Source organism: Mytilus californianus, unplaced genomic scaffold (assembly GCF_021869535.1).
Source record: "Mytilus californianus isolate M0D057914Y unplaced genomic scaffold, xbMytCali1.0.p SCAF_4, whole genome shotgun sequence".
Taxonomy (NCBI): domain Eukaryota; kingdom Metazoa; phylum Mollusca; class Bivalvia; order Mytilida; family Mytilidae; genus Mytilus; species Mytilus californianus.
Genome location: NW_026262690.1, coordinates 29159297 through 29174593, shown reverse-complemented (window position 1 = coordinate 29174593; position 15297 = coordinate 29159297). Strand labels below are relative to the sequence as shown.

General features: G+C 32.5%; 1 protein-coding gene across 1 annotated transcript; it reads right to left on the bottom strand.

Moving 5' to 3' along the window:
• Nucleotides 1-4113: 4113 nt before the first annotated feature.
• On the bottom strand, nucleotides 4114-6913 carry LOC127739447 (uncharacterized). Its single transcript, XM_052251227.1, has 2 exons — nucleotides 6818-6913; nucleotides 4114-5784 (listed from the first exon to the last, which is right to left on the bottom strand). Exons 1-2 carry the CDS (start codon nucleotides 6820-6822, stop codon nucleotides 4269-4271), a joined length of 1521 nt encoding a protein of 506 aa, XP_052107187.1. The 5' UTR covers nucleotides 6823-6913; the 3' UTR covers nucleotides 4114-4268.
• Nucleotides 6914-15297: the final 8384 nt, after the last annotated feature.

The window sequence follows — 15297 nt, the reverse complement described above, 5'->3', positions numbered from 1 at the left end:
ACAAAGGAGTAGGCCCGGTAAGACCCCGTTTTGGCCCAAACACATAGCGTTTTTACAAACTTGTTAAAAATGTAAACTTGTAGCTATTTATTGAAAAGTAGAATACTTTTGTTATATAAATATGGGCTGGATTTGACAATAAAATGGAAATGCATCAGGTACTATCATCATTATGTCAGCAAAAATACTGAAATCTTTACAATTTTAGCATGTGTGCTACTTTTAAGACGGTTTTTGTCTAAAATGGAAGTTGTCGCACTTGTGATCAGTCGTAATATCTAGATATATGTTGTATTCAACAATAATATATAACATATATAAATGTTGAGACTGAACACGAATGCGGCCACTTCCATTTTAGACAAACACCATCTAAAAAGTGACGTTTTACGGCAGATTTGGTAGATTTTTCAAATTTTAGCTTGAATTTGAGCATCTTTAATGACAAATTAGTTCAAATCTTTAACATAAACTAATTGAATCGACTGAAGTAGACACTTAAGTGTTTAAAAAATGTCAAAAATCTTTCCTCAGATGTACTTTGAATTTTAGGCCGAAATTAGCCCTTACCGGACCTTCTCCTTTAAGAAAGTTTAATTTGTTTATAGAACAATTTCCTAAAAATATCAATGTAAGTGTTTTATCTTTTTAAGCATATTTAATAACGTTGTCCTAAAAAAAATTTCCCCCAGCTTATTGATAAATGTGTCAGCTTAGAAGGCATAAAGATAATTATACATACTTTTTTAAAATTAATATACTTGAACAACTTTCCGTTGAACTCAATATTAACTAGCTACAGCACACAATGCAAACTTACACTTTTATTTATTCTATTTATTTATTCATCTATTATCTTTGTTCCTTGTAGAACTCTGTGTCTTATCTCGACATTGCCTTTTCTATGGACTGATGATCCACAAAAAGCTTTTTTTTCCATTCAAATTTGTAAGCAACCAACTTTCCTATACAGATGTTTATTTTATGTACTTTTATCTTTTGTGAGTTAAAATTTGAGGCATTATTTTATGATTCTTATATAAACAAAGACATTTTCTTTAATACTTTATAGTTTAATGAATATGAACCGCCTGAACTTTAAACTTACAAAGCATTTAACATCTTAAATGTCTACTATGTTCTACTTTACTTTATTTTCTGTTCTAATACACGAATCTTTGTACCTTTATTAATTATCAACGACCATTACACCATTCTACACTTATTTAGATTTTTTTTTAATTTTCTCTACAAATTTCATTGATTTTCTCAAACTTTTATATATTTTTTTTATCTTACATTTTCTGGCTTAACATTTTCATAGATTTTTTCTTAACAATTTGAGCCTACAGATTACCAATGTGAAATTTTAGGTTAACAACTTTATTTTGCTGCTCAGTCTTCGCTTAAACAAAAGGATTCTAGCAAATTAACTAAATTTGCCCTTGAAGTAAAAGGAATTTGGACTTCACCTTTAAATTTACACTAAATGTAGTAAGCAGATTGGATTGTCTTTTAAGGTTAGTAAATATTTCACTGTTGTTTAGTTGTTTGCTATATAAATTTAGGAAATTAAAAGGTGTTTTTATTCATATTCACAAATACAATCGTGATAAAGACTAGATAAAATATAGGCAAAGCTTTGAAATAATATTAAATTAAATGATTTAAATAAAAAGTCCTTAACATATAAAAAGTATTTAACTTTTTTGGAAAGATAACGTTTGAAAATACAATTCTTATTTTGATACTTGATTTAATGTAAAAAGTATATAAATTAAGGGGAGATAACAAATGACATGACTGTTCATTTATGGCGCGTATACTATTGTCGAGTTTTGTATTATTGTTCGATTAATATCGCGGAATATTGGGTGTATAACTATGTTGAAAAATAATGTAAATTGTATTGTAACTGTTGTAAATAGATTCGACTGTGAACCAGAATAAATGTAAAGTCTCTTTTTTTCAGATCAAAATTTAAAATCTTAGTGAGTTTAGTGTGGCGTTACCCATGCTTACTGTATTTTAGGTACCAGCTTTAACATGTTGCAGTTAATTGTAGTGAAACCAACGCTTACTGCGCTAATGAAGTGTAAGGTTATGTGCTTGACATATAATCCATATAATTTACTAGAACAATCGCCGGATAGTAATTAAAAACTATGTACATATATATAAACTTTTATATCATTTCAAAAATTGTAATAGATGTAAAAATCAGTTGAATTTTGAACCAGTATATAGTGTGGCGTAACCCACGCTTACTATAGTTAGAATAACATCATCAATGATTGTTGTATATTATATGTTTTGCAGTATAGTGTGGTGAGACCCACGTTTACTGTATGGTTAGTAACATAAGAACTCTAGTTAGAAGTATCCCAGCAATCTTTCTTTTCTAACCAGACTCTTAAAAGCAATTGTCGTATGTGATTACCAACCAATCAAAATAAAGTTCAAATCTATGCTGCACCCGTCTTGCCACTTGGTGCCGATTACCTTTTCTGTATTTTTGTACGAGTGTTAAATCTGAGCTAAATTTAGGAGAGTTAGAGATGTTATTGTTGTTGAGCTCCCTTTACTTTGACTATTTGTTCTTCTTTGTCTTGCTCATAAAATCTCTGCCTGTCATCTTTTCTTTTCCTAGCTGCCCAGTTCCATGATACTTATGAATATAATGGGACTTCAAGAATTGTTACTTTAAATCCAGGGTGAGCTTTAATACATTGTTTAACTAAATTTCCTTTGGTAATGGTGTCAGGTGTTCTTGTGGATATATATATCTGCCGTTCTTAACAGTAAATTCACATGTAACTGCCCATACATACCCCTAAATATTCCCTTCCCCTCCTATTAGGGATTCAATAGTGAGAGCTCTGCAGCTACTCACGACACTGTTTTATGTTGGCACCTTTACTACAAATCCAAGTAATATTTTGCTCTGTTGTTATTGACACTTGAGATTCTAAATTTCCTTTTGCTATCTGTTCTTATTATAGGTTTCAGTTTTTGTGACCCAGAAGGAGCAAGCCTGCTACTTTGCAGGAATTAATTTGATCAGCTTTCTTTGAATAACATATAGGATGTATTGTTTTTGTTTGTAGTATGGTAAAACCAAAGTTTTGTTTTGAATATTCGCGGACCGGAAATTCACGGACCCCTCAATTGGAAATAAAATGGATAAAATTGGACTGTTTTATAATTGTTTATCAAATGCGCTGAATTGTTCTTTTTGTATGTTAAATTGCACACTATACAACATAAAAATCATGATATTCACAGAACCAAAAGCTACGTCGACCATCACCAACAGCGCCACCTATCATATAGTTATATTTACAATATGCACGAAAACACGATCTTTTAAATGCAATTGTTTAATTATGTATAATATAGAATTCAATGCAGAAAAAGAAAGAAAGTATGAGTCTTGTTTGGAGATAATTTTAAAATATGTTACGCAAGAAAAAGAGATAATGTTAACTTTGTTTTCAGATATAATATATTGAAAAACGCGTAAAATGTCATGTGAAGAGTTTAACGAATAATAAAACAAGACAACTGTAAAGAGTGATCTGGCGAACATTGTCTAGGTCTTTCGGATAACCATGATTCTCTAGTAACAATTAAGGAAAATATGCTGATCCAACACTCAGAAAACTTTTCTGAACACCCGCATCTGTCATCAATTTGCATCGAGTCATAACTTTAAACACAACATTTCAAGTTAAACCGGGCACCGAGTCATAACAAATAACACATCAGTGTACTACAAGTATACGGAGTCATATCTTACAACACAACAGTAAAATTAACAACGGGCACCGAGTCATAACTTATAACACAACAGTATAAGTAACAACGGGCACCGAGTCATACATGTACCATAAAAACACAACACTGTACTACGAATACTGAGTCATAACTTTTAACACATTATAAGTAACAACGGGCACAGACTCATGACTAATAACACAACATGATATGTAACAACGGGTACTGAGTTATAACATATAACAACACTGTACTACGAGCACTGAGTTAGAACATATATATCACAAAACTACACTAAGAGCACCGAGTCATTAAAAATATAACACAAGCTAAACATATGTTAATAAATATTTATTACAATACAATTTAAAAAAAAGTATAAATTAGATACTAGTAAGCAAATATTTGAAGTTTGATATAATGAGATCGATATAAGATGGATATGTTCATATTGTATAAGATACATACGTTCATAGCTCAATACAAGAAATTCAACATTTATCAAATTGTGGTAAAGATGGAAAACATGTTGATGTACATGGACCCTCGGGACATGCTGTATCATTTGAGATGTATTTATTATGCCATATGTGATATAAAATAAAGGTTTGCCATTTTGAAGTAAGGATTCCATACTGACCTTTCAGTATTGGTTTAACCAGCGACATAGGTACATTACTCGCTTTAATATTTTTCATTGTTGTAAGAAATGCAGCGTCAATCTTTGCATTGTTTATTTCAGCTTCATCAGGTTTGCCGCGGATGCTGCTGAGATCATATCCCCAATAACAATCTTTATTTGGCAAAACGTGATCCGCTATGTATCTTATAACGGTAAACCTGCTTCTGAAAATAGTTCCTGTTACCTGGCGGGCAATTCTACACACAGGAATATTAGTTTTCACTCCATTTCTTATTTTATTTGTAAGATACACTATCTCTTGGCTATCGCAAATGGAACTTTTTAGGTAGTTGTGAAACGTAGTGACCCCTTTACGAATTAAGTTAAGGTCGTGACCCCAATAACAGTTGCGATTAGGAAGAACCGATTTGGAAATAAATTTTAGAAGATCAAATAAATTGCTGTACATTTGTTTTGTGAGTTTTGGTTTATACATTTTAATAAACTTAAATATGTCTGATGGTTTCTCTGAAGTTTTAATGATTTTGTTTTTTATTTCTTCCAAAAAAACATTAGCTTCCTGTATTTCTTGTATTTTCAGTTTTAATTTATCAATGCTATTGGACAAAACCGTTATTAATGGCTGCAGATAATTATTTGAAAGGCGCTCAAGAGTGTTGCGGTTTGATCTTTCTATTATGTGGTTATAATAACATCTATATTTAGAATGCCCGTAAGTTTTAGAGACAAACTTATAAAGCGACAGCAGTTTTGGTTCATATTGTTTGCCCTTACTTGACAGATCATAAAGAAATTTCAGAACATACTGGCAGAACTTTTTCTGAAAAGTCTTCATACTACTATATGCAGAATTTAACTGATTTCTTGACTTGATAAGTGTATTTTTCTTTTCCTGTAATTGATCCCGTACACGTTTCTCTTCCTTTACACTAGAAACAACATCAACTATAGCAAACCCTACCGCTAGGACAGCACCGATACCCGAGGCTGCAAGCGCTAAGGTAGTAGCACTTGTTGCTACCAATACCGGCAATGTCATCAATATTTCTATAGGAAGAAGATTGACCTGCAAAGCCGCTGCAGATATAGAGTTTTTCACCCATTCATTGTACTCAGATAATATATCTGCGTTAATATAAGTAAAGTCATCCTTAATAGAACTATAGAGATTTACTAAATCTGTTAAATTCTTATCAATAGCAGTATCCAGTTCTTTTATGGTCAGAATTTTATCCTTTATATCAGTAACTTGGTCATGGATTTTGCTGGCTGTAGCCTCAAACTTACTTGGCTGACCATATTTTGACAGGAAACTATTTCTTTTCCTAGTCACTTCAGGCAGAAGACGTTTTTTTATTTCGTCTCTAAAAAACAAAAAAAACAAATAACTGCTGTAAATTCAGACGACAATGCGATGTTCAAAATAGTAATAAATTTTGACTGCTTTCATCATAATTTTTTTTTAAATTACAGGCGATGTCGAATATGTCAACGAGACAGCAACTCCAAAGACACCAACAATCAACACCTGGAGGTCAATATACAGGTACAGTATTTCACAGTAGACAGGTCTCTAAATCGTACCCAGTCTAAAACATTGTGAGTACATTAACCAGATGATATCAACGTGGTTGTTTAATTTGATATATGCTTTTTTGTGCTTCTTTGTTAAATATTTGTTTGTTTTTGTTCTGATTGAGATTATGACCCCTATTTTGACTATTTTACCTATTATGTCTGTTTTGTTCACGCATCGTTTTAAATATAATGGAATTTGATGCGACTGTCATGCAAGTGAGAGATTAAGCGCTATAAAACCAGGTTCAATCCACCATTTCCTACATTTGAAAATGCCTGTACCAAGTCAGGAATATGACAGTTGTCCATTCGTTTGATGTGTTTTATCATTTGATTTTGCCATTTGATTAGGGACTTTCCGTTTTGAATTTTCCTCGGAGTTCAGTATTATTGTGATTTTACTTTTTCAAAGTATTGTCATATAGACCAAATAATAAATATATGAAATAACATAACTAGTGAATAGGTTCCCGACTGTGAACAGGCACATGAACATTTAGCCGAGATTGAACTAGTTTTTTTTTTAGTTTTGTTATCTCAACCCTCCTAATTTTAATCGACTTGTAAAGTGGACTTAAAAGGAATGTGCAGGTAAAAAGCACATCCCTTTATAATGAAATGCATTCTAGTTATACTAGTTTAACTAAAACACCAATAATAAACAATACAATAGCAAAGAAGTTACTGAAAGCATTTTAAAAATACTTGACCTGTTGGTATAATACCATTCTTATGCCGTCCTATGTTTTCGTTGTTATGTAGCACATCTTTATCATTACAAAAATAAATACAACTACTGACTGATTTTTAATTACTAACCTCATTTTGCAAACCTTTGGATAATATAAACACCCTTTTGTGGCTTGTACAACTTTAAGAGTGGTAGTTGTTATAGCTGTAACTGCAGTAATTGTAAAAATAAGAGTACTGAAATATAAAAAATAGTTATACAATATACTTAGAGGGGTGGACTGTATACTCGAATAAGCTAGAATAAAAGACAATAATATTTGTACTCTGGATGATGATTCTGCGGATATCTAAATCAAAGGACAATGTATGATTAGTGTCATTTTTGGCCTCCTCTTCAAAAGACTTTATAGTCATGTTTCTTAGATTCTATTCATTCTAATTTCAACGAAAATAGGGGGCCAGTTGCAGTAGCGTATTATACCTTGTCCTTTTCTTGGTAAAGCACTAAAGTCGACAGTCGTGAACAATTAACGTATAGACAGAACGTTATAGTCAAAACCGTTATATAAAAGTTATAGACTGAAAGTAATGGGCGAAAGCCGTTATATATGTTACCGACTGAAAGTAAAAGGCAAAAGCCGTTATTTATATGATATAGACAGAAAGTAATAGGCAAAAGTCGTTACATAAGTAACAGATAGAAAATAATAGACGAACTCCTTTATATTCGTCTAAGACAGAAAGTATGTCATAGGCGAAATCCGTTAAATCTGTTATAATAAGTATCAAGTAATAGACAAAGGACGTACGTTTGAAATGGATTCTATACTGGCACCTGTACATGAAAAACACGAAGTTTTATCGAGCACCAATTTTATAGTTTTATTGTTGATATTCAACCCACATGTACCAAGTTTTAGAATAGTTTTATTTTTATACAAGAAATTTCTTGATGTTCCTAAATGGAATGTTATACAGACAGAAGAAGAAGTATACCTAACAACAAAATTATTTTCATTTACCTGTGTTTAATTTTATTGCAAATGGCTGAAATTGTTTTCAAGGTTGATGTTTTTTCTGAAATTTTTTAACATTTCACAGCGGTATAATACTTTTACTTTAATTATTCATCCCTAATTTTTATTAGCTTTGTATTTGCATTGTATCATAGATAAAAGTTATTCGTTCAGTGTATGTTCATTTGTGTTACTACGTCTTTTGATTGAGTTAAGCCATTTCAATTTATATTTTATAGTGTGTCTTTCTATGTTGTGATGTTACACTATTGTTTCAGATAAGGGTGAAGGTTTGGTACCATTAAAACGTTTAAACCCGCTGCAATTGTTTGCAACTGTCCTAAGTCAGGAATCTGTTGTTCAGAAGTTGTCGTTTGTTGATGTGGTTCATAAGTGTTTCTCGTTTCTCGTTTTTTATATAGATTAGACCGTTGGTCTTCCCGTTTGAATGGTTTTACACTATTAATTTTTTGTGCCCTTTATAGCTTGCTGTTCGGTGTGAGCCGAGGCTCCGTGTTGAAGACCGTACTTTGACCTATCATGATTTACTTTTATCAATTGTGACTTGGATGGAGAGTTGTCTCATTTGCACTCATAGTCTCATACCACATCTTATTATATCTATGAAATGTAGCATCACAATATTGAAGTCTAGAAAATTCATAGAAAACTCACAAAATAAATCTTTTTTGACGTAATCTATGTTCTTCCTCTGTAAATGATGAAAAGAAAAAGAAAAGAACTTAAATTACAAAGTACTTCAATGAATTCCACAAATAACATAGATTTTATAAAAAAAATATGCATAACAATCCCCTAAGCATTAAGAGTACCAGTCATGAAAACATACATATTTGAATTTGAACATAACTGTATGCAGATATTAAACAAAACTATAAAGGTTTCGTTCAAAACATATTGAGAACCTTGTGGTGTTCGTGGAAAGGTTTAACTTCTGAACACCAAACTTATTGAGAACCGTGTGTTATTAAGTGTGAGCTCTGACATCTGAAGACGAAAACATATTGAGAACCGCGCGGTGTTCAGTGTGAGCTCTGACATCTGAAGACGAAAACATATTGAGAACCTTGTGGTGTTCAGTGTGAGTTCTATCATCTGAAGACGAAAACATATTGAGAACCTTGTGGTGTTCAGTGTGAGCTCTATCATCTGAAGACGAAAACATATTGAGAACCGTGTGGTGTTCAGTGTGAGCTCTGACATCTGAAGACGAAAACATATTGAGAACCTTGTGGTGTTCAGTGGTGTGAGCTCTGACATCTGAAGACGAAAACATATTGAGAACCGTGTGGTGTTCAGTGTGAGCTCTGACATCTGAAGACGAAAACATATTGAGAACCTTGTGGTGTTCAGTGTGAGCTCTAACATCTGAAGACGAAAGCATATTGAGAACCGTGTGGTGTTCAGTGTGAGCTCTAATATCTGAAGACGAAAACATATTGAGAACCTTGTGGTGTTCAGTGTGAGCTCTAACATCTGAAGACGAAAACATATTGAGAACCGTGTGGTGTTCAGTGTGAGCTCTGACATCTGAAGACGAAAGCATATTGAGAACCTTGTGGCGTTCAGTGTGAGTTATAACATCTGAAGACGAAAACATATTGAGAACCTTGTGGGTGTTCAGTGTGAGCTCTAACATCTGAAGACGAAAACATATTGAGAACCTTGTGGTGTTCAGTGGTGTGAGCTCTGACATCTGAAGACGAAAACATATTTAGAACCGTGTGGTGTTCAGTGTGAGCTCTGACATCTGAGGACGAAAACATATTGAGAACCTTGTGGTGTTCAGTGTGAGCTCTAACATCTGAAGACGAAAACATATTGAGAACCTTGTGGTGTTCAGTGTGAGCTCTAACATCTGAAGACGAAAACATATTGAGAACCTTGTAGTGTTCAGTGTGAGCTCTGACATCTGAAGACGAAAACATATTGAGAACCGTGTGCTGTCCAGTGTGAGCTCTGACATCGGAAGACAAAAACATATTGAGAACCGTGTGGTGTTCAGGGGAAGCTTTAACTTCTGAAGACGAAAACATATTGAGAACCTTGTGGTGTTCAGGGGAAGCTTTAACTTCTGAAGACGAAAACATATTGAGAACCGTGTGGTGTTCAGTGTGAGTTCTTACATCTGCAGATGAAAACATATTGAGAACCGCGCGGTGTTCAATGTGAGCTCTTTCATCTGAAGACGAAAACATATTGAGAACCGTGTGGTGCTCAGTGTGAGCTCTATCATCTGAAGACGAAAACATATTGAGAACCATGTGGTGTTCAGCAACAACTATAAGTCCAGTCATCCATCAATTCTTTGATCAGTAAAATTATAAGAAATGAATGAACGAGAGTCTGTAGTGTCGGTTTTGGATATATCTCGGTATTTACGTCAAACCACGACAATTTTGTTGACTACATAGTAAAATATCGAAATCTTCTGAGAGTCCTTAGTTGTTTTTTACTGTTGATAATGTTTAATATAGAACGATGTTCCCGAGTATTAAAAAAACAGTTCCTTTACAAATAAAAACATTATCACGTACAAATTGTATTCGTTGGACGAATATTATGAAAGCTGAAAATTGAAATAGCCCTTTTAAATTTGGTGCATACGAAGCGTTTTCTGCGAAGAATAACGTATGCAATTCAGTTTTTCAGGTTATTTTACGAAAAACTACGAGTAAGATACTGCGAACTGAGTTACCGGTGGAATGTTATATTTTAGCAAATTTGTCAGTGAACTAAGAATTCAAGAATTCAATACGCAATACAATCCACTACTGATATCTTACCTGTTATACACTCTATACGATATGTTAAATCTGACTCCCACGTTATACTGGTTCCGTTTTGTCGTGGTATTAACATTCCGGGGTTTCCCTCTTCTGGGTAAGAACCGTTTAACATTTGTACCATTGCTACACTATTTCCAGTTTCATTCGTTTTACCTTTAAATGTATTTTAAATACACATTAAAGCAGAACATTCCAAACTTTTCTTAAGCAGAATTACCATTTTGCCACTTAAAGCAAGTATTTTTTTTAAATCCTTAGATTCATTTTTTTCTTCAACGATATATAAGTATTTTAAATTTGTTATGGTATTTGTAGCTAATATGCTATTAAATTCATTTAAGTTTTCAAATTATATATTTTCGTGTTATGAGTGCAACGTTTTGTTGAATTATACCGTAGACTTATATAAGTTTTCGGTAAGGTCATTCTGAACTAAACGCTCCAGAATAATACAGTACATACAAATATTATACATTTCGAAAAAAGTTTGGAAGTAAAAAAATATTCTTTAACAGTTTACGACATTTCTGAATTTGTATTGAATGCGTTTCCATCATTTTGGTGAACACTTCTCAACTACTTGAACTTTGAAAGTTCAACTCTTCATTTTTTTTCTGAAGCTGTTAGTGGTGTTAATTATATGAAGAAACTACCTTGACTGACGTCCAGTTTTTGTCGTATTAATATTATCCGTTAAACGTACCTATTACCCATGCGCCAAGCTCATTTGAATAAAATACTTGGATGGCATCACCGGAAAGAGAACGATATTTTGTTGTCAGTCCTGTGTCATCTCCAATCCTTTCAAACTTAGCTAGAGTTGTGTCAGGAGGAAAATCTTTGCCTCCAGTGAGCCGTAACATCTTGCAACCACCTGGATAACATATGATTGTCTGTTATCGGGTTAGACTTTTAATTTTTTTTTTATAAAATCAATATCTCCTTCCCAAGTTAAAATTCGAAAAAATCTCTTGTTTTCAGGATTATCTATTTCCTCAAGTGTAAGTTATTTTAGTTAAAATAAAGAATTACTCTTGTAATTGTTTCGCTATCTGACCTCGACGAAGTTCAACTCCACCTATATATGCAACGATATGTTTTTCATATACTAGCACCCACCCTCTTTTCTGTCCCATGTTTGTAAAAAAAAAGATAGTTTGTAAATGTATTATCTACGTAAGATTGAGATTGCCACAAGTAAAATAGATATATGAAATGAAATAAAGATAAAAAAATTAAAACTTACCACAGGAAACAATATTAGTATCGGGTCCAATCTTTTGCTGACATATTTTCAGGGAAAAATAACACGGCGATTTGTATTGTTTGCCTTTATTGTCGCATACCATTCCTCCTTCGCCAGAGCACCTTGCTGTTCTGTCATCGGCACAAACACAATCCACACCATCATAAACTTCCCATTCAGAGCACTGATCACCTATTGCATTCAAAATAATAAGGGAAAGAAAATGTACATCTCATTATTTTGAATAAAATGTATTTGCAAAATGTACTTCTATTTATATCTTTACTTATATTGTCAAAATGTAGCTGCTATGGGGAAGCTGTGTCGTGTTTTAAATCTTTGTTGCTGAAGGTATTCATATTGTTTGATTTTTACTATCTATATTTTATAAGTTTTTTTTTATATTTATTTTTTGTTTCATTAGAAACCATTTTGTATTTTGTTTCAACATTTTAAGAAATGAATAAATTTTACGGATCTGTATACCGCCATTAATGCCGTTTTTTTCAGTGTTTGATATGTTGTTCATACCGGTTATATGTCTTTCTTAACTTTGTCCCGAATACCACATTTACCTTGGTCTTATTTTAGGGTTAGTAAATTTCCCGATTGTTTGTGAATTTAGTTATTGTTTTAGACAAGAGAAACATCCACCAATCCCCTGTTGATTGCATGGTCTGGTATGACTGATCAATATATTCAATGAGAGTTACAATGCGGATGTCTTTAGTAGAGCACCCTGAGTTCACCCCGATTTTTTGTGGTGTAATTAGTTTTCTGTATAGTGTGGACTGCTGTTTATATTTTAGTCATTTTTCTTTTGGCCAAACTGTTGTCTGATTTTCTCCGACTGGTGCAAATGGTATCATATTTGTTATTTTCTCTCTTTTATGTCGAGTGTTTAATTTTAATATTCTTCAAAATATGAATAGCTAACCTTGCTGTAAATCTGTATCAGCACTCACTGAACTCACGGATCTGTTTAAAGCTAGAGCCAGGTCTAAAATAACAATACGTTATTTAATTGCACAATACTCCTACGGTGGGCTAAGAAAAAATTGTAATGTGCCGAAAGACCATTGACACTGGTATGTTTTTACAAGATGTATTGATGCTGGTATGTGGTTTTTGCCCTGTATTTTGAATTACGCGAATGGAAATCAGTTATTGAATGTTTCAACATGAAGAAATTAAAGTTGATCAGCTTTAAAGATTTACGAACAAGTAATTTATCTTCGTATTAACCATGGCTATTTTTCAAATTATTTCATTGGCATCAAGAGACCCGCACATTTAAAAAAATCTTTGGCTATCCGTAACGAACAAAACCATTCACAATTTTTCGAAAACAGTGATATATCTCGCATGCACAACAGGACTCGTTAAATATGATATGCTTCTAACAATATGAAGATGCCAGTGAGACCCCTACCCCGGGACATTACAAAAACAAAAATAACAATCCAAAAAACAAAAACCAAGTATATATACCATCATACAAGTTTCATTTTATATTATTCGTTCTGTCCTCTTGGCTAGCAAAAATAACAACCGTCTTGAAGACAAAAAACAAATTAACTATATATAATCATTTGATTTGATTTTGTCATTATTATTTTTGGCTAAATTTATTTGATTTTTTTATATGTCGTTTTTATTTTTTAAATGTTCATATAAAACACTTACTTGCTGGTTGTTGGTATAACAGAAACACACTGAAAACGAGCCAGTAGGCCGTATAAAATTCTTTTGTACTCTTTGTATTCATTTTCAAAATCATGAATTCGTTCAGTTTACTTACAAACCCAGTATATATATTTACATTGCTTTACCTTCGTCATCGACGGATAATATATCCGGGAAAATTGTCAATAAGGCGGACCTTCCGGAAAATAAGTCATGCAGGTCATATTTAATTGTTTTGTGTTTACTGATGTGTTGTTAAATGGTGATAGTTATGCCTCTATTACTTCTTATTAAAAAGGTTTGTCCCATCTCTACACCTTTTTTCTTAAAATGATATCATAAATAAATATAAAAAAAAGAAAAAGAAAGAAAATTGGAAAATCAACAGGAATCATTGTCATACTGTCTTTGTTTTGTACAGTACAGTGCCTCTTACTCAGGTCTCTTAATTCAAATATTCTTGCTCTCCATTTGACCATGTACGTCAAACTATAAAAAGAAAATTAATTTTTATTTATTTTCAGCCTCTACTAGTAACATTTAAATAAACTACTTCAGACGAAATATTGATGAAGAGTTATATATCTAATTAAGGCAGTAGTTTTAATATAATATATTTCAGTGACAACTTTCAAATGTTTTTTGGTTTTGTTTTTATTATTCTATTAGTGGATCGATTTATTTGCAGCAACGATTAAGATTTTTTTAATTTTAATTAAGTCACTAGACGAGTTCTATGGACCTAAACGTTTAATGTGAATACAAAGATACCACCGCACATATGTGTGGAAAAACAGAGACGACTTTACCAATAGACCTTTTAGATATGATCAAAATCTTTAAACAGATATTAATCATTTTGTAAAAATAGTTTCATACGTTTTAGTTATTAGAGAGAGTACAAATATTTCAGAGTAAACTCAATCGCGTGTCAATTATCCTCCTAGGTCTGATGATTCAGTAAAATTTTTGTTTGTTTTTGCTATTGTATGTTTATTTTTTCCGTTTACAGTCTAGCCTAATTCGAGACCTTCAGAACGGATGGCGCTCATTTTTGCTACACGTCCCTGTTAGGTTTCACATGGTGTCATATAAATAATAATACAGTTACAGTTAAATAAACCCTAAAACAAATTTTGGAAAATGAACAAGTAAAACTATTAAAACTCCCTTTCCCCCCCTAAAAATCATCCCAAACACAGAAAGAAAGTGACGTAATTTTTATACTGCTTAGCATTCCGTACCTTTTTGAATCTTTTTATAGCTCCTACTGCTAATGTTTACTTACTTGCCAGCCCCTCCCTGTTCAAAATCCTGGGTACACAACTGCAGTATGGATGTAAATAAACTACTAATTTCATAATTTTTTTCGCTTGAAGAACTATTTATTGTCGAGCCTGCGACTTTTGTTGCAAAACCGAGACACGCGATCCTACACGGCGTCGTCGTCGGCGGCGGCGTCCACAAATATTCACTCTGGTTAAAGTTTTGAAATTTTAATAACTTTCTTAAACTATCCTGGATTTCTACCAAACTTGGACAGAAGCTTGTTTATGATCATAAGATAGTATCCAGAAGTAAATTTTGTAAAGAAAAAAATCCTGTATATATTTTACTTATAAATGGACTTAGTTTTTCTGCCAGTTAACATTACATTCCATCTGTGGTTAAAGTTTTTAAAATTTTAATAACTTTCTTAAAATATCCTGGATTTTTACCAAACCTGGACAGAAGCTTGTTTATGATCATTTGATAGTATCCAGTCGTAAATTTTGTAAAAAAAAAATACTGTTTTTCCGTATTTTACTTATAAATGGACTTACTTTTTCTGCCAGTTAACATTACATT